The following is a 23,578-nucleotide window of genomic DNA, read 5'->3' on the forward strand; positions in this document are numbered from 1 at the left end:
TAGTGTGCAGTGGAAACAGAAAAAAGATTTCAAAAATGCTCAAGGATAACATGAGGAATTATAAATACCAGGGTGAGAACATGCACTAGAGTTGTGAGTTAACTGATGACTGAAGACTGAGCCATTTGACAGTCATGCTGGTGTTTGTAATCATGCCCAAAATACATACTTTTATCTTATTTCATATTCAAATGAACAAAGTTTGTTCTGATATAGATACATATACATTGTGATGAATAATAGTGACAAACCACAGTGACCATTTGTGCCTGAGCGGCCACTCTCACCTTTCACGTTGCCCCCCGACATTGGGGCGGCACCCCCCCTGTTGAGAAACACTGGTTTATAAACTCTCCATGGTTGAAACATGACTTCAGGCCAGAAGTGCGTAATAGCACACGAGGTCCTTTTAGTGTGTCTTAGTGATAGTGCATTACAAGTAGCAATACATTGTAGAGTTGATATACAATAATAAGGAAGAGTTACATGTAGAAATCAGTGGAAACTGATATTTTCACAAATACTTTTTTCCTCTTCAGCAGCAGCTGATGCCTCTTGTCTGACTGCCCGTACCCACTTTTATCTCTTTAACGAATGAATTTTTGGCTTATGAGGTTTTAAAACCATCGTTCTGTGTTCTTTACAGTGCTGATAGTGCATCCGAACATACAATAGCTTTTAGGCATTTTTCAGTTTTTGCTGGAAGATAGATTTGAGGAGGAGGCCCATCACACAATATATAGGCAAGGGAAAGCAGAGTTGTTTTCTCGCTTGGACAGATCCTTAAATCTGCTCTCTATTCTGGCTCAAGACTTGTGTTTTTATGTGGCATTTTCTTTTTTTGCCTGATCATTTTAATACCATGGCTGATTTCTCCACATGCAAATGTTGCACCAAAACAAATTATCCTCCGACACTATTTTTCCAAGACACTGTTGCCATGTCCTGCACTCAATGAGTGTTATTCATTTAAAGAAATACAAGGTAGAAAAACAAGACGACAAGAAGACAAGAAGACGAAAACAAGATGTTTTTCCAGGTCCAGAATAGTGGATTGAGCATTACTAATATCTACATTTATTAATAAATCAGTAATGTATTCTATGATTTTTAGAGGGTTTTTTTTTTTTTAATTCAGGCCAAGCAAGATGCTCTTTATGGTCAGAATATGACATAGACTAAGCAGCAGAACATTACCTTGTCTTTGTCATGATCAACATGACTGTCAAAACAGTTGATCAATATTTTACATTCTTTGAGAATATTACATGAAGGAGCATGCTATGAATGACCGGAAACAAGCTGGTACAAATCAGATGTGTTGTTAAAATTTCAGCTGACTCAAAATGAACACCTTAGCTGTCTGGCCAGTTTCTCTTGCAACATTATCCAAGCTGAAGCTGTCTGATCTGAGCCATGTTCTGAACTTTCCTTCAAATAGTTCCAGGAAAAGATACTGCTGCTATACAAACTTCTCTCCCAAGTCTCCTTGGGAGGTCTGAGCTGACCAGGACTAGCAAGCATCATCACAGTCTTTTCATGTTCAGAGCGTGAACCCCAGTTTTGTCTCAGTGCTCAGTAGCTGCAGCCTTCACAGCATTTTCAGTGCACTTCAACTCAGTCAGAGAGGAATTCAGACCTCAGCTTTCTATTACAGCATCCTACCCATCTTGTCATTTTTATCCATGCAGTGACATTATCTTAGATTTACCACATTTTCAATAAATGCATGAACACAATATTAGTTCTGTTACGTGTCATGTAGCTGGAAATACCCAAACTACAAATATACTGTTTGACATTGACCCACCACCTTCTGGCATTTGGAATCCGAAGCAGGGGATTAAATTAAATTATAACCGAGTAAATAGGTGAAATTTAAGATCAACAAGTTGAAAATTATTTGATGACATGAATTTGTAGTTTTTAACTATTGTTTATGAGCTTAACATGACAATCAAAGCAATGATTTACAAGATTCACTGCTACCAAAACTAGCATGAATTAATGCTGTCTCCACAGTTACTGAAAAAAAGGATAAAGCATATTGTTCACACACATCTGTACTATGGTATCATCAAGTTTTCTCATTCAAACACACATTCAAGTCAGTCAGTCAAGTAAAAGTAACACTGTTAGCCAATATGTTGACATTATTGCTCAGTTAACTTTGCAGCCAGAGTAAAATGACAAATATTCTCAGTTCAATAGTTTCATTAGAGATCTGTTTGGAATCATCTGAGCAAGGTCAGAACGGTCACTGTTTAGTCTGAGTCATGGATCAACAAATGGCAGCAAACATAACAACATAATATAGTAACTTTTACACCTTCATAAGCTTCATAATCAAATTCACCTGAGTAGAAGAAACTCCATTCTTTTGCTTAAGAGCGGTGTCCAGTGACAAGGCTTACATTTTTTACTCTGTCAATGTTTTGATTGTGAAAAATGTTTCTTATCTGTTCTCATCCTCAACTTGCCATGAGAGATTGACAGGGTGACGCAGTACTCCCTGAAGTGGTTGCTTACATCCGCAATGATACATCACACCTGTGGCTGTGGATACATACAATCCATATTTCTTCAGTACAATGCAATGTCATCTTTGCTATGATGTCACATTTTTCCCTCTCTAATGAAATGTTTTGACCATTTGTATAATTTAGATAATTTAGACATGTCATTTTCTACAGAAGACAGACAGAGCATTAATTAAGTCTTAGCATCAGACTGCTGGTAATGGAAAAGTGATTTCTTGAGGGATGCCTTCCCATTCATCTCAGTTCCTCTGCTTAATGAGAGCTGAGAGGTTTGGGGTTAACAAGCTCAAACCCTGGCCATTTGAGACTGGTCTCAGAGTGGAGGCTGTAACAGCTGTTTTAGTTACAGGAAGACGTTTGTAGTTCTGGGTCACAGAAGATGACAAAAGGAATAAGGAACATGAATGACAAGGTTCTAACTTCGCAAAAGTTCTTAGCAAAGCAAAGGTTCTAATTTAAGAGTTGGGTCAGATTCCGGTTTTACTAGTCCGGTGTGCGCTTAAACAGTTGTCATTATTCAGGCTGAATTCTTCTCGGGCAACTTGATGGGGATGGTGTCACCATGGTAATTCCTACTTGTTTTGCATAAATACTATGCAAAATGACAACATCATCAATGCTGACTAACTGGGGCTTGTAACATAAAGGAAGATCATATTTCAGTAGAGGAAAAGGGGTTGTTGCATCTGTTTACTGGAAAGTCCACTTGTTTTGTGGTGACAACAAGAGACACGCCAACTTTAGTCTCAAAGAAAGTTAAACCTGAAACAATATCACAAAGTTATTTGAAGAAAGGACAGGTGAAATGAAAATGTAGGCAGGGTGACATACAGTATATACTACAAAAAGTCATAACCAAACTGTTTAAGATGTTGCTTTAGCCTTGCATTGTAGGATGGATCTCCACAGTTTACTAGAGCTATGCCAGAGCTGCTTCAGGCCTGTTTCTTCTTCTTCCTATTAATTTCTATTTATTGGAGACTGTCAACACACTGCTACCTGTGTTGGAGTTGATATACTTTCTTTCCGTCTCATTGTTACTATCAGAAGTGGCTGTTGAATGGAAGTGAAACACCTACTCATAAAACACAATATTCTATTTCTATTTGGTGTTTGGCTTCATATCAGTGCAGTTTGAATTCTTTGTTTCATTTTTTTACACTGGTCCAATTCTACATAACACAAGAACCCAAAGAAGAAATAGTTGGAACAGTATGGAAGATGCTAATTCAAAAATTTAAATGTACTTTGACTTTACAGCCAGACAAATTGGCATTCCTGTTGTCTTTTTTTTTTTTTTAAATTTCAATTCAATACAATTTTATTCATAGAACCCAATATCACAACAAAGTCACCTCATAGGCCTTTACAGAAATTGTTGAACTGATGGAAAAAAAACACAATGAAAATAAGCAAAGAGTGAAGCAAATGGATTAATGTCCCGGGCATCCCCATCCTGAGACCCTCCTTCTCGGCAAGGAAAAATTCCAAAAAACCCAGTGGGAAAAAGATAAAGTTTGGGGAGAACCACGGTGAAGGAGAGATCCACTCCCATGGATGGACAGGCTGTAGATGTGACCAGGACTGATGGATGTCCATTTGCTGATGTAGTTCCAGTCTGTAAGGATGCAGTAGGGTGGGGGCACATGCAGACAGCTGAGGGGGTACATCCAGTCAGATGAGGGTGAGGAGGTCCGTCCACACAGGTGAGGGTGAGGGAGGAGGTCTGGGGTCACAGGTCAGAACAGGACAGGACACAGATGGGTCACCTCAGGTCCCGTCGTTATTGCGCCTTAAGCAGCCCCCAGAGGGGAGTGGGGAAAAGGGACACAGGGTGAATAGCAGTGAACAGAGTAAGTAAACTAAATATTGTAGATTATTAGTAGTAAAACAGATGATAGGACTCAGTGCACTGTACCCCCCCAGGCAGCTTAGACAAAACTGTGAGGCTCAGTCTGTTTTTAACTAGCCTGAACGTAAGCCTTTTCAAAGAGGAATGTTTTCACCCTAATCTTAAATGTAGAGACTGACAGCCTCTTTAATATTAGCTGGAAGCTGATTCCATAAGTCAGGAACATGGTAACTGAAGGCTCTAGCTCCTACTGTACTTTTCGAGACCCTGGGAACTACCAGTAGACCTGCATTCTGAGAGTTAAGTGTTCTGTTAGGATGATAGGACATGAGAGCATCTTTGAGATAAGAAGGGCCCACACCACTAATGGTCTTTTTTTGAAAGAAATACTGTGTGCTCTGGCACAAAAAGGAAATGTTCTGGTATTTGATTAGTGCTTGCCGTGTTTTGACCATAAAGAAGAGTTTTAAACAAAAATTAAATGTCCTGTTGTGTTTGACTTGTATAATTTTTGTCTGTGATATCCTCTACATTGTTTTTGTCTTGTTTGATCTTTTACATTGTTTTCATGGTGTTAAAAAACACTTGTTAAGTCTGTTATCGTTATAAGTATCTGTGAAATGTCATTACATCTTTTTCATGACAATATGTATCAGCCCTACATTTAAGTGTAAGTTAAAACCCTATCAGCTCATGGTTTATGGCACTTGCCCTGCATTTGTAGAATGTCCTCATTATTATCTCTGTCCATCGTCTCATATTTTTCCTCCATACCCTCCATATTATGCACACAAGAATATACTGTCATTAATTACAGTGGGCTATATAATTCATTAGCCTAGCATGTGGTAAATGGCAGCAGTTGTGCCTGTGCAGAGCCAGAGGGGCTTTTGGAGCTAAATGCCTTAGATACATAATGACAGTCAATGTAAGAGAGCTATCCTTTGGGGGTTGGCTGTGCATTTTAATGCATGCACAGGCACACACATATACACACACGTGTGCGTGCGCGTGCGCGCGCGCACACACACACACACACACACACACACACACACAAAGGACCAAGGACACAAGGGAAAATTTCACACAAGCAGACTCCACATCCATTACAAACATGTATATGTAAATTGCATAAATTAACAAATACATCTATGCAGTGAAAGACCAGAACAGAGGGTAAACTCAGGGGAGATGATGCAACTATCACTCCAACTGTCTCTAGAAGCACCTGAATGGAACAAATGGTCATGCAAGACTTTAAGCTTCAAATTGTTTTTGGGGGTTTTTTGTGCTTTTGATGCAGGGAAACCCAACATTAGCTGATACATACATTTCTAAACCAGTTTTGAAGTTTCCATGAAATGTCATGCACTCATCTTAACACCTACCTAGAAGCCAAACAGAGCTTTCATCTATTGACTGCCAGAAGCATAGAAGACTTCTGTTTTGCCAGTGGTAAATTTCAAGATCAACAGAGCCTCTGGTCGGTCCCTGAAGGCAGCATGCCCCTCTCCCCTTTTGTGAGTCTCCGGTAGTTAGAGCTGTCTTTGTGAGTTCCTCACTGGTGGATTTAGCTGTCAGTCATATACAAGCCAATGATCATCCATGACATTCATCTACTTTTTATCAAGAGAGGCTTTCACTGGACAAATCTGGGCCATATGGGTTTGAAATTTGCCCGGTGTAGTACTTCGAGATGATGCTAGCTGCTGTCACTCCACTGGGTATGGTTAGTTGATATGAAGAAAAATTGTGTAAATATTTGTTTCAAATTTATTAAATTTTTTAATTCTAAACATTAGATCAAATTTGGTTTTAAGTATGGATCGTGTAGTGACTACCTTTAGAGCAGTGCAGATGGACAACGCACACTGAGTGTGTTTTTTCTGTGTTTGCTTGTGTTAATTCATTCAGGTGTCATGTACACACTTGATACAGTACCCTCATTAATTCAAGCCCATTGTGCAGAGTGGCTTGCTAATGTCAGATGATTTATTTTTGCTTTGTTAATTTTATTTGTATATTTTAACTGGGTCTATATCGTTTCTGTTATTGGGACTATTGTAATGCATTGGCGGAAGGATACTGTGGGAGAGAAGGTCAGGTGATGGGGTGAGTTCAAGGGAAGTGAGAGCGGTGGACAACTAATATTCTTCCTGTGGAGTTATTCCCTGTCCGTGTATTGCTTCTTCATCCATGACCTCCTAATATTTGGTAACACCTAAAGTCAGAAGTGTTACACTATATATAGAGAGCCTGCATGGTCTGTAGGTGTCTCAAAAGCCTGAAAACAGAGTAAGAGGATGTGTAGATGTCTAGTTTCCTGTCAGACCAATGGAATCACAGTATGCTTAAACTTTACATAGACATACGAGGCTCAATTTCCTGTGGATTTTATCTAGCATCCCATATCTCCTGCCTGCTGAGGTAAAGGCAAAAAAGTACTGGCTCCTTCAATCCATCAGTTACAGCAGACATAACAAACATAAAATCTCTGGAGCAGCCTCTTAAATAACCCTCTTTTCAGGAAATACATGCCTCCAGCATTAGTTAGAATGGATGTCAGACCCTGAAATTGATTCTACCGAGATTATTCGTAGGTCTTTGAGGTAGGGTGGGACAGGGATCAATAATGTGTTTAGAGACCCTGACATTTATGTATGTGAGGGAAATACTCTTTCATTCTCTTGCTGGATGACACTTAGTGGTTTTAATCCACTGGGTTTGATAAAAGACCAACATTAACCTCAAGTTTCAGCAAGTTATTTATCATATCACTTGTAGGTGGATAAAAATATTTTTAAAAAATGTCTTCAGGGGCTTATAAGGCCTTTTTACTCTACCTGTCTTCATGAAACTGATACTTGTAAACCTCTCCCTACTAAAATGCTTTGTGGTATTCCCAGCACTTCATCTCCTCAGGGTATGATAGTCATGCTTGCATGCTTAGTCATTAAAGATTTGTGACCCTTTTTATGCAAAAATCTTATCTCACTTAATGAAGTTCATTACAATTTTTAAATTAAGGGCTGACTTATCAAACAGTGTGTCACCTTGTATTGATGTCAACAGCAATAACAAATGAAAATGTCCAGTGTTTTGCCTGAATGCACAGACACACAAGACAATAAGCAAGTGCTCACTACTAAGTAGTAAAGAACATAGAATGGAACATAGTTGCAATGCCCAATTCAATTGCTTATTGTTGATATTTTATTGTAAGTAAAATGGGAAATATTGGAAATGGGAAAACTCAAACATGGAATTGCATGTTGTGATGTTTTCTGTTTTAGGACGTTTGCTGTGGCAACATGTCAAATAATTTTCCTGTTTCTGAGGTCCAGCCAGCACAAAATACTTTAGGCAGGCAGATGTGTGTATGTAAAACCGACCTAAGGTAGCCTCTGCATATGGGGTCTGCACCTACACAAACTGTGATGGCACTAGTACAGGCACAGAATCCAAATGCAGAACTCAGAGGCGGAATATAAAGTTCAAAGGATTTATTAGTCAAACAGATAGAGGATAATAATGAGTGACACAATCTTGAGGATAATTGATGGGGGTTTCCTCTTCGGATTCGTCCTCCGGTCTGAGGACGTTAATCCCTTTCTCCATACGGTTACCGGGGCCTTTTTCCCGACTAGGGAAAAGCAGAGGGAGGTCAGGGACGGAAACAGGTCATACACAGGCAAGCTATCAAACAGGCGACAGGACATAAGGGTTGGACAAAAACTCACGTACCAGAAGTCAGGCAAGGCGATCAGAACCGGGGTATCAGATGAGGCAGACAAAACCGACAGGGAGCAGGCAGTAGACAAAAACCGGGCAAGCAAAACGGGTCAAAAACAGGAATCAAACAGACAGACAAGATCAGAACGCTGGTAAGAACTGCGAGAGTTACAAACTGGCGACTGACAGAGGGAAGAGACAGGGTTTAAATACACAAAAGGGAGGGAAGACAACTAGACACAGGTGGCACAAATCAGGGCGGAGACAGGTAATCAGGGGAAAGGTGAACACAATCCAGGAAGGGAAGTAAAGACGACAGACAAGACACATGAGGGGAAACTTAACAAAATAAAACAGGAAGTGACAAACAAACATGAAAGACAGACAAGACCAGACTAGCGTCTGGCTGCAGGCATGACACAAACTTAACATACACTAAGGCCCAATCCCAATTCACCCCTTGGACCTTCCCCTTACCCCTACCCCTTGGCCCTTGCACTTGGCACTGCAAGTCTATTTCAAGGGGTAGGGGTTGAAACATTCCCCTATGAAATGGGACAAACCTTCAAGACCTGTTAAGTCATCAGCAGTCATCGATGCTGCGATAAACAGATGCAACAACTTTGTTTCTGAAATAATTCACCCTGCCTTCAGCAGCTGTAACCATCTCTGTTGCATGGGCTTTGGTCATCTTTTTGCGGCTATCAACCGCAAACCGTGGAAATGCGATCTATAACATATTGAAATGGCATTATACGGTCGATCAAACGATTAAGTTGTTTACGAAGAAAATACATACAGTTGTGTGTTTCTTTCATCACAGTGCTGCACTTTTTTGCTGTGTTTACCTCCATTTTGCTGATGATTCGAACAGAATTTTGGACGATTTTTCATACCCCTCCGTTTGTAGTGCGGTGATGAAAAATCTCCGTTTTGAGGGCCAAACAGCCCTCCCTGTTAGCCCTTCCACTCTGACTCATCAAGAATCGGGACATCCCTACCCCTTCACATGAACACACAAAATGGAAGGATAGGGCCTAGGAGTGAATTGGGATTGGGCCAAAAACCTTTATTTCTCTACATCATGTAATTCTTAATGGTCTGTAGTCACTGTCATGTTTTGGACCAGCTGCTGTAAAAACTGCTGAACTCCATATTAGGTACAGCCCCATACCTTAGCTCATCAACGATTGTCTGAAACACAATTTTAAACATAATGTCACCGCACTTGTAAACCCTCGGCTCTCAGTCCACACCAGAGTTTTTGCATGTACAGACGGATGAACAGACGGACGACAAACTGATGACAATACCCTGTGCCGAGGGCTGAGGATAACAACTTCATTTTCCTTGATGCATTTTACATGTGTGTTTCAGTGATAAAAAGCATGTCAGACATGATCTAAACTGTAGAAACATGCAAAGATTGAAACACGATTATATTTTTAAATAGTTTCATAAATTTGTTTTTGAACCAGTAGTGTAGTATATTGTCAAATTGGACTTGCAGGTAAAAACAAATGTCACACTCTAGCTCAAAGTTACAATTAAAACAAAACAAAAAAACAACAACAAACAAATTAAAAACAAACAAAACTACTGTAAACAAAAAACTACAAATATCCATGGTCATCAGGGTGAAAAGATGCATGCTGCCCTCACTTTCACAAACTCACTTTCACTTGAAGTGCAAGTGTTGCACCCAGTCTTAAAGATAAACGTGCAGATACTAATGCTAATGTCTTCTGTAAATCATTATAATCTGTATTATTATCAGTATTATTTCAATTATTATCTTTAATAGTCTGAGTGTGTCCCACCTTTCACTAGATGGAAATTAGTGTTTGAGTGACATGAATATTTAAGAATTCACCTTTGTTCTAATGTATAAATTGTATGTTTAATGTTATGACCTGTTACCGGTAAACACTTGTAGTAGCTTCTTTTTAAGTAAACTTGATCATACATAATAACCACAGGTGTAACCATATTGTTAACAGACTTTGGGACATGTTCTACATTATGTCTTTGAATAGGTACAGTTTCTAATTATTTTTAGTCAATGATTTTCTTTTTTTTTTTTTTTTTAATTTCATTTTCTACATTTTTCTCACTGGGCTAATTAGTAAATATACAGAAAAATCTCAGGAAATTATGTTTCTGGTTGCTATTAAATCAATGGTGTCAGATACTAGAAAACAAAAACAATACAAACTGATTCAAAGAGAGTATGACAACACAAGACAGAGGACAGGCAATAGTAAGGGAAGGCATGCAAAGCACAGTCAGACATGAAATGTATAAAGGGAAGATGAGAATCACAGAGAAAGTGAGACAGACAGTCAGAGAGAGGCGCAGGGAATGGGGGTGATGTCTGCAGTGTTTGTTGGCAGGGCTGGAGGGGATACGCAGCATCTGCAAGTGGAACACAGAAAAGAGATTTGTCCTCAGCTGCACCAACGCCTTTATGAGTCCACTGATACTGAATGGCTGATGATTCAAACCCGCTGTTTGTGTGTGCTGATGCGCACACTACACTAACAGCAATAGTATCTTACATTTCTTTTGCTAGATGATACAATTTGGGCAATGTGTGCTGAAATGCATAAGTGAAAATAGAACTGGACACTGTCTCACTGTTCTATTCCATCTAATATATCCATCTGTAATGGGGATATTCATTTTCTTCAGATGCAGGAAAGACTTGGTCTCTGATCTTGGTATTTCACTATAATATTCAGGTTAGTTGTGTTTGAGTAATTTTTTTCCAGCAACTTCTTAGTTTTACTCTGTAGAATTAAAATAAATAGGACACAAAGCATTTATGATGTCTATATGATTGACTTTGTTCACATTCTCAGCGAAAACATTTATGACATGTTGTACTTGAAAAACACTTATGACATTTTTACTCTGTATTAATAACATTTTATAATTAGAATAGTTTCAGTGCAAAAATCAAAATCTTACCAAGTGTATTTTTCTCATTTCTAGTTAAAATATCTCATCACACTTAAAATAAGACATAATCACCTAAAGAGTAACTTTTCAATGAGATACAAGAAGTTATTTTTAAACTATTGATCTTGAAAATCTTATTTCAAAAAATCTTGCCAAGATTCTTTTCACTTGTTCCATTGGCAGATGTTTTTGCTTAATTCAAGCAAAAACATTTGAATGCAACACACTCGTAATTTTGAATTCACAAGTGGAAAGGATTATCTTCGAGTAAAGTTGAGTCTTAACCTTTAAGTTAACTGGTATTAAAAGAGATGCTACATTAGTACCAACAGTCTTTCCATCTTCATTCCTGCTCTGTCTAGTTACCTCCGCCAGGAGGTATTGTGATCACTTTGCTTTGTGTGCGTGTGTGCGTGTTTGTTTGTTTGTTTGTTTGTTAGCAAGATAACTCAAAAAGTTATGGACGGATTTTCATGAAATTTTCAGGAAATGTTGATACTGGCACAAGGAAGAAATGATAAAATTTTGGGGTGGGGGGGTGGGGGGTCCTGTCTTGGCGGAAGTCTGCACTCTCCGAGTGCTTTTCTTGTTTTCTAATATGTTTCCAAGCAGAATAACCTTTCAACTCATCTGCCACAAGTCAAAGTCAAGTCTTTCCCTGAATCAGATCATGTGATTCACCTTTGATACATCCCAGAACATGTTAGTTTTTGTTGTAATGAACATTTTAACATAAAGGTCTATGTGGAAGACTCCAGCCTCAAGCGGCTACAGAGGACCATAAGCACTTCCATATTGGCTGCTTGGTACATAAGATCCCCATACATAGATAAGAAAAGAAAACACTGTCAACAACAACATACTTGGAAAAATGAAAATAGATTTTTACCCAGATGTGGAGGAAAGAAAAGATGACAAATTAATGGAGTTACCTTAGCAGGGTAAATCTGAATAGAACCAAGAGAAACTTGGTTTAAGAAAGCATGAGTGAGGATGAATAAAAAGTGAATGATAATGAGGGAAATGACAGTGAGTGTGATAGCACCTGTTGAGTGGAGCTCTAAGTGAATTTGCAGCCTCAAATCCAGGGTCTTTGTGAGCCTGTCAGAGCTTACTACTCAAATGAATAAATCAGTACCTCAATGCTGCTCTCCTCCTTCTTCTCAGGTTACATCTCGCTGCTTAATCAGAGCTGGAGCTAGCGAACAACTAATCTTTGTGCCCCCATAGCTCACTGATCTGCATCAAAGCTAAACAGGATACACAAAGGGCAGATCAGAGAAAGGAAGCAGAAAAAAATATTTGATATTTTATCAAAGAGAAGAACCCACAAGAGTGAAGAGAACCATCCTTCATAATAATAATAATAATTATGAAATGGATTTATATAGCGCTTTTCTAGACACCCAAAGTGCTTTATGTTATTGACCCATTATTCATTCGCTCTCACATTCACACTCTGGTGGTGGTAAACTACATTTGTATCCACAGCTGCCCTGGGGGAGGCTGACAGAAGCGTGGCTGCCAATTTGCACCTACGGCCCCTCCAACCACTGCCAAACATTCATACACCAGTGTAGGTGGCACTGGAGGCAGGGAGGGTGAAGTGTCTTGCCCAAGGACACAACAGACTGACTAGGAGAGAGCGGAATTCGAACCGCCAACCCTTCGGTTATTGGACGACCCGCTCTACAACCTGAGCCACAGCTGCCCGCTCATGTCTTCAGCAAGTTAATTTAAAGAAAGCAAGAGTCAATATATCTGTCTGAGAGAAAATAAATGAAAAGATGTCTCAACAAAGCACTCTCGTAGAAACGAAGTTCCCCACAAATAGTCATGTGATGAAGACTGGCAAATGGAAAAGGTTAGGGAAAAGGTTGCACCACATTGAATCAGTCCCTGTTGTAATGAGGATGACTGAGCATTTTCACCAAACAAATAATTTCAGACAGACTTAAAGTCTTTGATCAGATTGCAGGTAGAACAGATAAGTTTCTCCAAGATCTACAAGACTGGCATCTTCAGATCTTTAAGATGAACTGTTCGCACTCTTATTTGAAGTGACCACATTGGACATGTGTGTCCCCACATCACCTACTTATCTACATGGTTTGCTGTGGTAACACTGAAAGTTAATGTCTATACACACTGCAAAACCAGTTCCAGTGTAGAGAAGCTACATGTTCATAAATATAACTAAATTGTGTTGTATTATGCAACTATCACAGCAAATGCAATAAAGCAGGTATTGTTTGTCGAACCTGTCATGCACAGATGTTGGAAAAGGACAGCCTGACCTCCTGCACTCCCTGATGAAAAGCTGAAGTGAACACACTGAGGTAATAGTGTTTTTGAAACATTTCATATGACTTGTTTGTATGTTACCCCTCAGACAAGTCTGATGCTACAGGTTTGCTTGTTTCGACTATACCCTCTGTGAAGTCAACCATTGGTTTGTTGAGTATTAATGATTGGTGTTTCAAGTTTGGCCGTCTTGGTTTTTCTCAGGTATCTCAGGAATGGTGTGATAGAATGTAGCAAAATTTCCTCAAAGATGAACTTATCAGATAGGGTGACCATATTTGGGTTTCCAAAACAGATGACACTCGGCTCCGCCTCATGATACTTAAATGATCTCACACTATGAAAGTACTGTAGAATTCGGTTCAAAGCTGTAAAAACACGGCACAGCAAAAGTACCAAACTGTCCGTTCATATAGTGTGTCTGTGGACAGGTCTGTCCATTCCCATAACCACAGGCTGCTATGGATTAATACCTTTCACTACCGTGATGTCATTTGTACCACTGGCAAGTGTAAATTTTCTTCCAGCAGGATTTGGAACTTTTCCACTTGTATGAACAGTGACAGAGTCACGGTGATCGAAGTTGCACTTGTGCTGACATGTAAGGTTTTAAAGAGTTTGTCCTGTGAAAAACTATGAAAACCGGACATTTTTGCTAATTTATAAAAACCATCTGTACGCTTCGGACAGGACGTGAAAATGAGGACATGTCTGGGCAAAAGAGGATGTTCGGTCATTCTAGGATAAAACCTAAGATCCTTGTACCCTCACAACAGACACTTTAGCCAAAATTGCTTTTAATTGAGGCAACTGCATGAACAGGTTGATTTTTATTTTTTTTATTTTTTTTTGCCTTTTTGCAGATTTTGCAAATATTTTGCTTATTTGGGTAAGTGCTAAACAAAAATTTGGTGCAGGAAATGTAATCCCTTCCTGCCAAGTACTCCACATGCAAACCATGCATATTCCATCTGGTAGGGAGTTATCTGCATTACTGTGATCCATTCTGACAAAAAATTTTACTTTGTTTACCTTGAAGAGAAGAAATGGAGTTGGCTGAAATAGGGCTTGGTGATTTGGCCAAAAGATGATATAATATTTAGCCTTGAATCACAATTTAATCACCTCTTAAATCAGACTCAGAAGCTATACATGCAGCTCACAGACTTATGTTAATTCTTCACTGTCATTTGATGTATTTATTTTCTCAACAACTAAACAGTGTGTTTCAGAAACTTTGCAGATTATCCCAAACTAAAACACAATTATTTGATGTGGATACATGCTTAAGAATCATCATACACTGACTTAAATAAATGTCTGAGCATGTTAGCAACACTGATGCTCATATCGCTATTTTCTCTGAATGGCAACTGAGTTGCAGAGTCTATTTTTTAATTTTATGATCCATATAATCCATCTGAAAAGGAGATCTCATACAAATTAAGACCCACCTCCAGCTTAAAAAATGTTTGTTTGTTTTTTTTACTATAAACCTGGACATTTTGACATAGAGGGCTATGTTGAGCATGGAGGATTGACACACTTTCAGGGAACTGTAATTTTATTTGCAAGGTCCATAATTCACTGCAAACACATTTTTATGTAACTGGTCCATACAATTGAAGCATATTTTCAAACTTTCCGACTGACTGAGTTCTGATTTTGCTTGCTGGATCAGGTCGACTTTGCTGTTCATGTATTTGTCCAGTGTTCACTCTGTGTAACAGCAGAACGTAGTGTAGTGATAGGATGCGGCATGACTAAGGAACACAGATGGGATTTGTGTCAGATTTAGTTGGCGTCCTGGATTTAGAGATTCCCTTTGGGTGACTGCAGGTGTTGAAAACATAGACCACTGGGAAATGAATTTGGCAGGAAAACTGCATAAATGAATCATCTGGGGAAAGCAAGCTCTTTTGTCAGGCCTGTGTGACATCCTGCCATGGAAACAGTCTCATTTCGTTCCCCAGCAGACTAAGTGTTTCTGAAGGAATGTGTGTGTATACAGATGCAAATGTGTGTATGTTTTCCCCTGGCAGTAAGGTGGCAACAGTGACATAAGTGATGTTATTTTTGACAAATATTTTGCTTTTGCTTTGTTTTGTCAGTCTTATTACAGACTACAAGGGGAACAAACAATAAAGGATGATATCACTGCTCCATAATCATTTACAAAAACTAAACAAGAAAAGCACTCGGAGAGCACAGACCTCCGCCAAGACAGATCGCCCCCCCCCCCCCCCCCCCCCCCGATATCACCACCAAAATTTAATCATTTCTTCCTTGTGCCAGTATCAATATTTCCTGAAAATTTCATGAAAATCCGTCCATAACTTTTTGAGTTATCCTGCTAACAAACAAACAAACACGCAAACATGCACACACACAAACACGCAAAGCAAAGTGATCACAATACCAAGGTAATAAATAAATAGATAAAACATGAAACCAACATTAATGCCAAATGTACAACAAAAGCAGAACATCAAGTCAGTGTATCTTGTCCATTGCAATCTTGTCTTTTGGAAAACTTAAGTGCCTATACTTGAATCACAGGATGGTGCAAGTGAGTCAGATATCTTCTACAAAATACTAAAATCACTGGTGGAAAATTTGTGAGATGTGTACTTTGGGTGGGAGGATGGGATTTATGATCTATGCTAGAGACGGCTACCACAAGAGCAGCAGATATGACCCATTTGGATGTTCAGAGGCTCTGAAGTCAACGTAGAAATGCTTGATTCACTTGTAAAACCCTTGGAGTTTGATAAATGACACTTGGTTTATGTTCAATTAATGATATATATTTTACTGAAAGTCATTTTTTCTTAAGCTTTCTCTGTTTTTGATATAATAACCCTCAAATGTAATCTCAGCAAAGCATGATCTGTAAATTAAATATAGGAAAATACCTGATTTTCATGGAAAAAATGAAAAATGCAGAGGATAGCATTATGATAAATGGTGATAAATCACTTAGGAACGGTTAAATAGCATGAAAAATTAACTCTGAAACTTTCATAAAAGTAGCGCTGAATCTTCATGGGTTAAAATGGGTCTCAGACCACTGTTGAGGGTCTTGGTCTCATCTCATTCCTGACAATGAGGACTTTTTCATTTCTGGGACATTTTTTGGTCGATTTACTGAAACCGTTGCTTTGACTACTTTTGTCTTGGATTAAAAAAAAAAAAAAAATCTTTAGCTCCCTCAGTCTGCTACTCACTGGCAATGGAAAACCTTACACATACCCTTCTTAACACATCAGTCTCTAAAACCTAATTACTGGGATCCCTTACTATGCAGCTACTCTGTTCCCGACCATAACTCTGTCTTGCCCTGCTTTGTTTTTGGTCTTGACTTTTTAAAGTGGTTTGTCTCATGCTTATAAACTCTGGCATAGGAATGTGGTTATGACATGGCCATGATTCTAGTGACACTGACTACAACACAATCACAATGTCCATCTTAATATACACTCTATCACTGTGCCAAAATTGTCTCCTTAAGTACTCACACATAATTCTGAATTTGTAAGTGTGTTCGGACCGAGGCGTAACGTCACCTAGTACCATTTTTAAACTAGTTGTGTGTGAGTTGGTCATCATCAAGTTTCCTTTGTGGAGGCAGGAGTAGCCATATTTTGGATGAAATATGGAGCAAAAGAGGAGAAGTTATGAGAAGTGGACAGATGATGAGGTCCCTTTACGTAACAGGATGTGCACTCAAATGTATGATCAAAAAGTTGAATGTAGCATGAAGAACACTTGTCACAATTGCCATCTTGGCTGCATAGCAAAAGGAAGGTGAATCATCATCCTTCTGCTGCTGCAGAAGGATGTGCAGCAGGGATCATAAACACATAAGCACATACACAAAAACACATACACAGAAACAGCACCACCAGATGCCACCCCCCAAAAATTGTACAATACAGGACAATACACAATAAAGCCACTCCCTTCCCAACACAAGTAAAAAAAAAAAAAAAAAAGGTCCAATAGGGCAGTACACAAGTTAACTGCCATGATGGCCATGAGCATTCAAAATAAATAATCACATAAAAATTTTTTTAAAAATTGACACATAAAAAAATTCTAGATATCAGCTACGTGAATTCAGATTCCTAATAGCCACAGGAATAAAGGAATCCCCAGCCCATCCAGTTCTCAATTGAGGAAGCCTAAAATGGCGACCAGAGGGGAGCAAATTAAACTCCCCAAAAAGCGGGAGATCAGGGCAGTTTAAAATTTGTTTGGCCTAACCGCTGACCCGTTTAACATACGTGTCCTGCAGCTGGGTTAGCTGTGCCCCAACCACCTTTGATACTACATTTATCAGCCTAGTCAGCTTCCTCTTGCTGGTCATTGAAAGACCACTATACCACACCACAATGCAAAATGTGGTATCTAACTATGGTTTCTGTGGTGCCATAGTGTAGGAGAATGGAGAACCTGACCCTCCTGATAATGGAGTCGAATGTTTTGAAGTCAATGAATGTGACTATGAGTGGAAGCTGGTGGGTGACAAATGCTTCCATTATCCTGTGTAGAACAATACATTTGCTGAGTGCAACTCCTGCCAAGACGAAAACCGGCTTGATTTTTCCTTAAGACTGGGTCCACATGGTGTCTTATTTGATTTAGGAGAATCTTGTTGTAGACTTTTGCAGCACAAGACATCAGTGTAATACCCCTGTCATTAGTGAGGTCCCCTTTCTTTGGTGAAGGAACACTGGCATTTGTTGTCTATTGTTTTGGTGGAGTGAGTGTGGTGTAGACCTCATTGCAGAACTTTTGTGTATTCTTTGCCATTTCATTGCCACCACCATGGAAGTGGTGGCAATGAAAGGAGTAATTGCACAGTCAAGGCCAGGGGCTTTGTTGCTCTTCAGGCCATTGATGGTGTGACTGGTCTCCTCCAGTGTGGGGGAGTCGACCTAGATGGGCAAGTCCTGGTCAGGGGTTCAGGGAGAGCGGATGTTGGTGGTGTGCTGTCATTGTTTAGTAGATCAGCAAAATATTCCCTCCATTCTGCAAGTATCTCCTTGTCACTTGATAGAGCTGAACCATCCCACCTCTTTACCTCGGGGTTTGGTCTGTTGTCTTTACCAGAGATTGAACTGATTATCTTCCATGTGGTGCAGTAGTGACCCTTCTTGTCTGGGTTAGGACCCAGTCCTTGTCATCTGACCATAGTTCTTCTGTGAGGTTTGAGGTTATTGACTGGTGTTCTTGAACACCAACAATGTCCATGTTACATCAGTGCAGCCCATGAATAGCTGATCTGTCTGATAGAGGGTGCATACATTTTACGTTGACACAAGTCATTTGAAAGTAGGTAGCCTGTGATGAGACATATCAGGAATCAGCAGTCTGTGATGGTGGTCCAGGTTCCTACTGGCCCGTCATGGCATCTAAGAAGGACATCTGTCCAGCTGGTTCTAGTTTGAGGATAATTCTTTGTGGTTCGTATAACCATATTGTTTGTGCCAGAATTGTTTCAGTCCGCTCCAGTGACCTGATCGGGTGATTGGCCCTGAACAAATGGGATGGACAGTGGCACAGCGTGTCACCCCCTCATGTGGTTTAGCCTGCTTGCAGAAGTGGTGCACCAGGGTGTGGCACTTGGAGCCAGCATGTGAAATGTTTAGGGGATGGATGAGGACCAGTGGTGCTGGACCACTCCACTAGATGGATTGTGGAGTGCAGTATGCCAGACAGCCAACGGATGGATTGAAAAGAACTGGTGGTGCTAGATGGAGCAACATGGAGTGTGTGCAACTCACTGCCGCTGTGTAGTGAACTTATTCTTTAGACTGTTTGTGTCAAGTCTCTTGGTCCTTTGGGGGCCCCTGCTGGCTTAGGGGCCCCAAGCAGCTGCCTGCCTTGCCTAATGGCAAACTGCACCACTGCTCAGAGCCCCCTACACCCCAAGGTGGACTCACCACTTTGTATGTAGTAATTTAATAGAAGTACAATTAAATTAATAATACAATACATAAGAAATAGAAAGTTGATTTCAATGGCAGATATCCCAGCAGTAATGCTCCACTGGACACAGGCTGATGCAGATGTCCACATACTTGTAATTTAAACAACAATATCTGAGTCTAATCCAATGAAGTCATAATCTGCATTCTACTACTACATTTACACTTGTAGTAGGTAATCTTTCCACAGATGGTGTTCATGGCAACCGAGGCTGCTGTAGGTAGAATATATGAGAGAGAGAGAGAGAGTGAGAGAGAGAGAGTGAGAGAGAGAGAGAGAGAGAGACAGAGAGAGAGAGAGAGAGATTTGGTTGACAGGGACTCCTGCATAGGAAAAATATGGAAAATAAGAAAGAAGGTAGGAAAGAAGAAAATTAGGTCAGCAGAACCATGGCATAGACACATACACAAAGACAGAGGAGATAGAAAGGAGAGGAGGAGAGGAGAGGAGAGGAGAGGAGAGGAGAGGAGGAGAAAGAGAAGAGGGAGAGAGAGAGAGGGAGAGAGAGAGGAGGTAGAGAGACCTTGGCGGCGCATAATTCCCTGCTCGTGCCTTTTTGCCGTCAGTTGCTTTAGCGACTCAGCGGCGAGCAGCATGGACCTGGAGCCACAGAGATTCAGTACGTAGAGCTTTACTCTCTTTTACTGCTGCTGATGCACCCCCTGTTTGAGGTGGTTGCTCTTTAGTCCCACATACAACAAACAAGGGATCACTAGTCTCTTTTTTGTTGTGAAGGTTTGCTGAGATTGTACATTTGATTAAAAGTTGTATATTTAGTGTGTTACAGCTGTGACACGAGGGATGCTTTTTACTGACTGTTGGATCATTTGAAGTGTGATCATCCTGGGGGACCTGAGCTGCCACCTGAGCAGAGTCCTCAGTGGAGACGTTTTATTTGTTCTTTTTTATTTTATTTTTTTTTCTAATCTTTTTTGGACATGTTTTTCAATTAAGATTAAGAGAAGCCCATCCCAGTGCTGTGTTGAATACCTGTTGAATCAGCATCCTAATCCTCCTCCTTCTCCTCAGAGGGACTTATCTTCCTACCCATAGAGCTTTTATTTCTGTCATGCTCTTTGTCCTTCATTGTTTATTACATTGCATGAGGTCAAGGATACTTTCAATCTACTTGACAGTTCATTGGGATGGCTAAAAAGAAGGAGAATACCGACAAGAATTATTTGAACCAGAAGGGCCATTTAAAATGGGACATTTAGAATAATTCCACCACAGCAAACAAATAATATAATGTGAATTTTTCTTCTATCTTGTCATAGGCATAGGCAGGGCATACCTGTCCTTGAGCCTGCCGCAACACTTGCATTTTCTCTCTGCTGCATAAAAAAGAAACCCTTAAACCTCATCCTCAAATGTACAACATGCAAACTGCAGCATCCACTGAAAATACTGAAGAGACTTCCATGTTGTAATGATGGTAATCTGTCACACAGCACCCAAGGAAATGTAGTTTTAGAGGATCACAAGGATAAAAAAACCTTTGTCCTCAGTTTCAGCCCAGTTCAGACTGAAGATTCACAAAAAGACAAAACCGCTTTAGAATGTCACAGATAGAGTCTTAGCTAGGCTCAAACTGACTAATGTTGCCTGAGACTTGTCAAATTGTCAGAGGCTGGATTTAAAACACAGTATGTGTAATTCCCAGTATTTATTGGCTGTAGGTGACCAGTTACCACATAGAGCAGAGTAACTATCTGTCTATTCTGTCATGATTGCCCATGTTTTCTCTCATTAGAGACAGAATGACACCAACTGCTATTAGGTACAGAACTGCTCTGGGTGAAGGGAAAGATTCTTAATCCTCCTGGTGTTTATATTTTCCCCATTTCATTCATATCAGAAATGCAGCTGCAGGGTTTGAATTTTCTAACTGCAAAAGGCTGTAATTTAAAGGTCTAGATTTAGGAGGATTTAGGGTTGTCTAGAGTTGTCAGAATGAAATAAAATAAATCAATTGTTTGCACTTGCCTGAATTGTCTGGTTCCAGAACATTGCAGTCCAGAGCTTTACATGTATAGTTGGAGTTTTTCAGCTCATCTCATCATAAATCATTGGTCTGAACAGGGCATAAAACCGTGAAATGTGATGCGCATCCACTTCAACATTGCCTGATACAATGTATGATTTGTCACACAATGTAGATGTTATTGTTGTCTCTCTGGAGAAGGCAATGATGGATTGTGATTATGTTGTAGCTAAATGTTGTAGCTGTAGCTAGGTATGTAAGTAAGTATTATACTTTTTCAGAATTTTAAAATGAAAACCATTTTTTTAGGTAATTGCTTGAACAGCAGCTCTCTTGTGGTGAATATAGTCTGTAGTACCATGAATTTAAATGTACAAAAGCTGGTTGTAGAAAAAATAACAGAACTGTCTGTATATTCAGTATCCAAAGTTGAATTAACAGATGGTAGTAGAGGACAATATGTTTTTCCTGGAAGAAGCCACATGAAGGTGTACAAAGAATCAGGACAGAAGGGATTGTTAGTTATAGAACCCAAACACCTAGTGAATGCATTTCTAAGTTTGTGTTCCATCTGATAACACAACCATATAGTGTCCAAATTACTGTCTGCAGTATTTTGAAGTTTCCATTTTAGTGGTCACAAAGTGGTGATGAAGATAGATAGATAGATAGATAGATAGATAGATAGATAGATAGATAGATAGATAGATAGATAGATAGATAGATAGATAGATAGATAGATAGATAGATAGATAGATAGATAGATAGATAGATAGATAGATAGATAGATAGATAGATAGATAGATAGATAGATAGATAGCCATTTTCAGAGCAGAGAGCCTCACACTGCCTGAGTTTTGGAGCATTTTGACTGATCTTTCAAGACCCACAGAAAATTGAGTTTTGGGACTGCATAAACATTGAAACTATCAAAAGAAAGTGTAGTTTCTCTTCTTTTATCAGGAAAACAAAGTTTGTTTCAAGCCTTTTTTTTCTTTAGTAATCGGCAGTAGAACTTAGGGTGGTTTCAGCATAAACACCTGTTTTTGACCAAAAAACGTAGAAAATGAGCTTTTGTGCAAAGAGGCATGTCAAGCAGAACAGTGACTTTGATGCCAATATTTTTAGCTTTAGTGACATCTCAAACATCTGAACAGTTCTTTACTTCTATGAGACAACAAAAACAACAAATAAATTTTACATAGTTCGCAGAATACCCTCTGTGAATCATCCCCTACTGCTTTCACTCATGTATAAACATTTTCCCATTCTTTTCTGTAGTGGCATCTTCTTTTTTGCGCGGAATTTCCATGTTTTACGCTAATATTTGCATGCCAGTGTCTGAGGCTTTTGCCTTTTTTGTGTGTGTCAGTGGGTGGGTCAGGAGGACACTGGTGACAAGTTGATGGACACCTGACCCCACGTGTATGTTGGTTGATTGACAGTGCACACAGCCAATGGTGACAGCGCTCTCTCAGCTACAAAAGGAAAGTCATGTTTGGAGGAAGGCAACTGGCCTGCACTTTTGGAGAGCAAGAGCCAATCAAATGCGGGACATTGTCTCAATTTGTGAGACATGGAAAAAATTATCATCATGCTGTACAGTCTAGCACAAGGCGGGACAACGAGTCACCCTAATTCTATGACTTCCTGCTGCGCCGCTGTCACCTACTGATCTTGTCGTTGCACCCACCTAAAGGATCAGTTCGTCAGTACACTAAATTCTATGATTACAAGCCTGATTTTCACCGACAAGCTCCGCCAGATCCCCACCCCCCATTAAAAAACATAATTGATGTCTATAGACGTCATTGGCAGTCAACGTTTGGATTTGAATTGGCAGCCAGTGACTTAATTGATAAAGTGAATAATAAATGGGGAAATTAAAATGCCATGGACTCATAATAGTTATCACACAGTACAAAAAACACATCTAAGACATAAGTTGTAAAGGTTACTTGTTTTAAAACAACAAAAGACTAGGGCTGGGATACCTCATGGTCTTAGATAGTGATATATATATATATATATATATATATATATATATATATATATATACACACATATATATATATATATATATATAAAATAAATAATAATAATAATAATAATAATGTAAACATACATTATTAATTAAATCTTAATTGTTTATATTATCTACTGTTTGGAGGGGTCGTAAGCATTGTGCCATTAAAAAAACACAAATAACTG

General features: G+C 39.4%; 1 protein-coding gene and 1 long non-coding RNA gene across 13 annotated transcripts in view; one reads left to right on the forward strand and one right to left on the reverse strand.

Moving 5' to 3' along the window:
• The window catches only part of plch2a (phospholipase C, eta 2a), a 273,662-nt gene that overhangs the window by 12,862 nt on the left and 237,222 nt on the right, over positions 1-23,578 (forward strand). For 3 of the 12 annotated variants that reach the window (XM_030139861.1, XM_030139863.1, XM_030139862.1), the window contains exon 1: positions 19,895-20,002. The exons of 1 other annotated variant lie outside the window; for it this stretch is intronic. In XM_030139861.1, coding sequence (XP_029995721.1) covers positions 19,978-20,002 — 25 coding nt within the window. In that variant the 5' untranslated portion in view covers positions 19,895-19,977. Of the gene's footprint in view, positions 1-19,894; positions 20,003-23,578 lie in introns of those variants that run through there. 8 more of the 12 variants (XM_030139864.1, XM_030139865.1, XM_030139866.1 and 5 more) reach the window with 5 other exon arrangements.
• On the reverse strand, positions 11,704-22,550 carry LOC115423143 (uncharacterized). The gene is made up of 3 exons (XR_003935913.1): positions 22,213-22,550; positions 21,173-21,174; positions 11,704-11,715 (listed from the first exon to the last, which is right to left on the reverse strand). It is a non-coding gene; the product is annotated as an uncharacterized LOC115423143 (long non-coding RNA).

The sequence above is a fragment of the Sphaeramia orbicularis genome, chromosome 7 (assembly GCF_902148855.1).
Source record: "Sphaeramia orbicularis chromosome 7, fSphaOr1.1, whole genome shotgun sequence".
Taxonomy (NCBI): Eukaryota; Metazoa; Chordata; class Actinopteri; order Kurtiformes; family Apogonidae; genus Sphaeramia; species Sphaeramia orbicularis.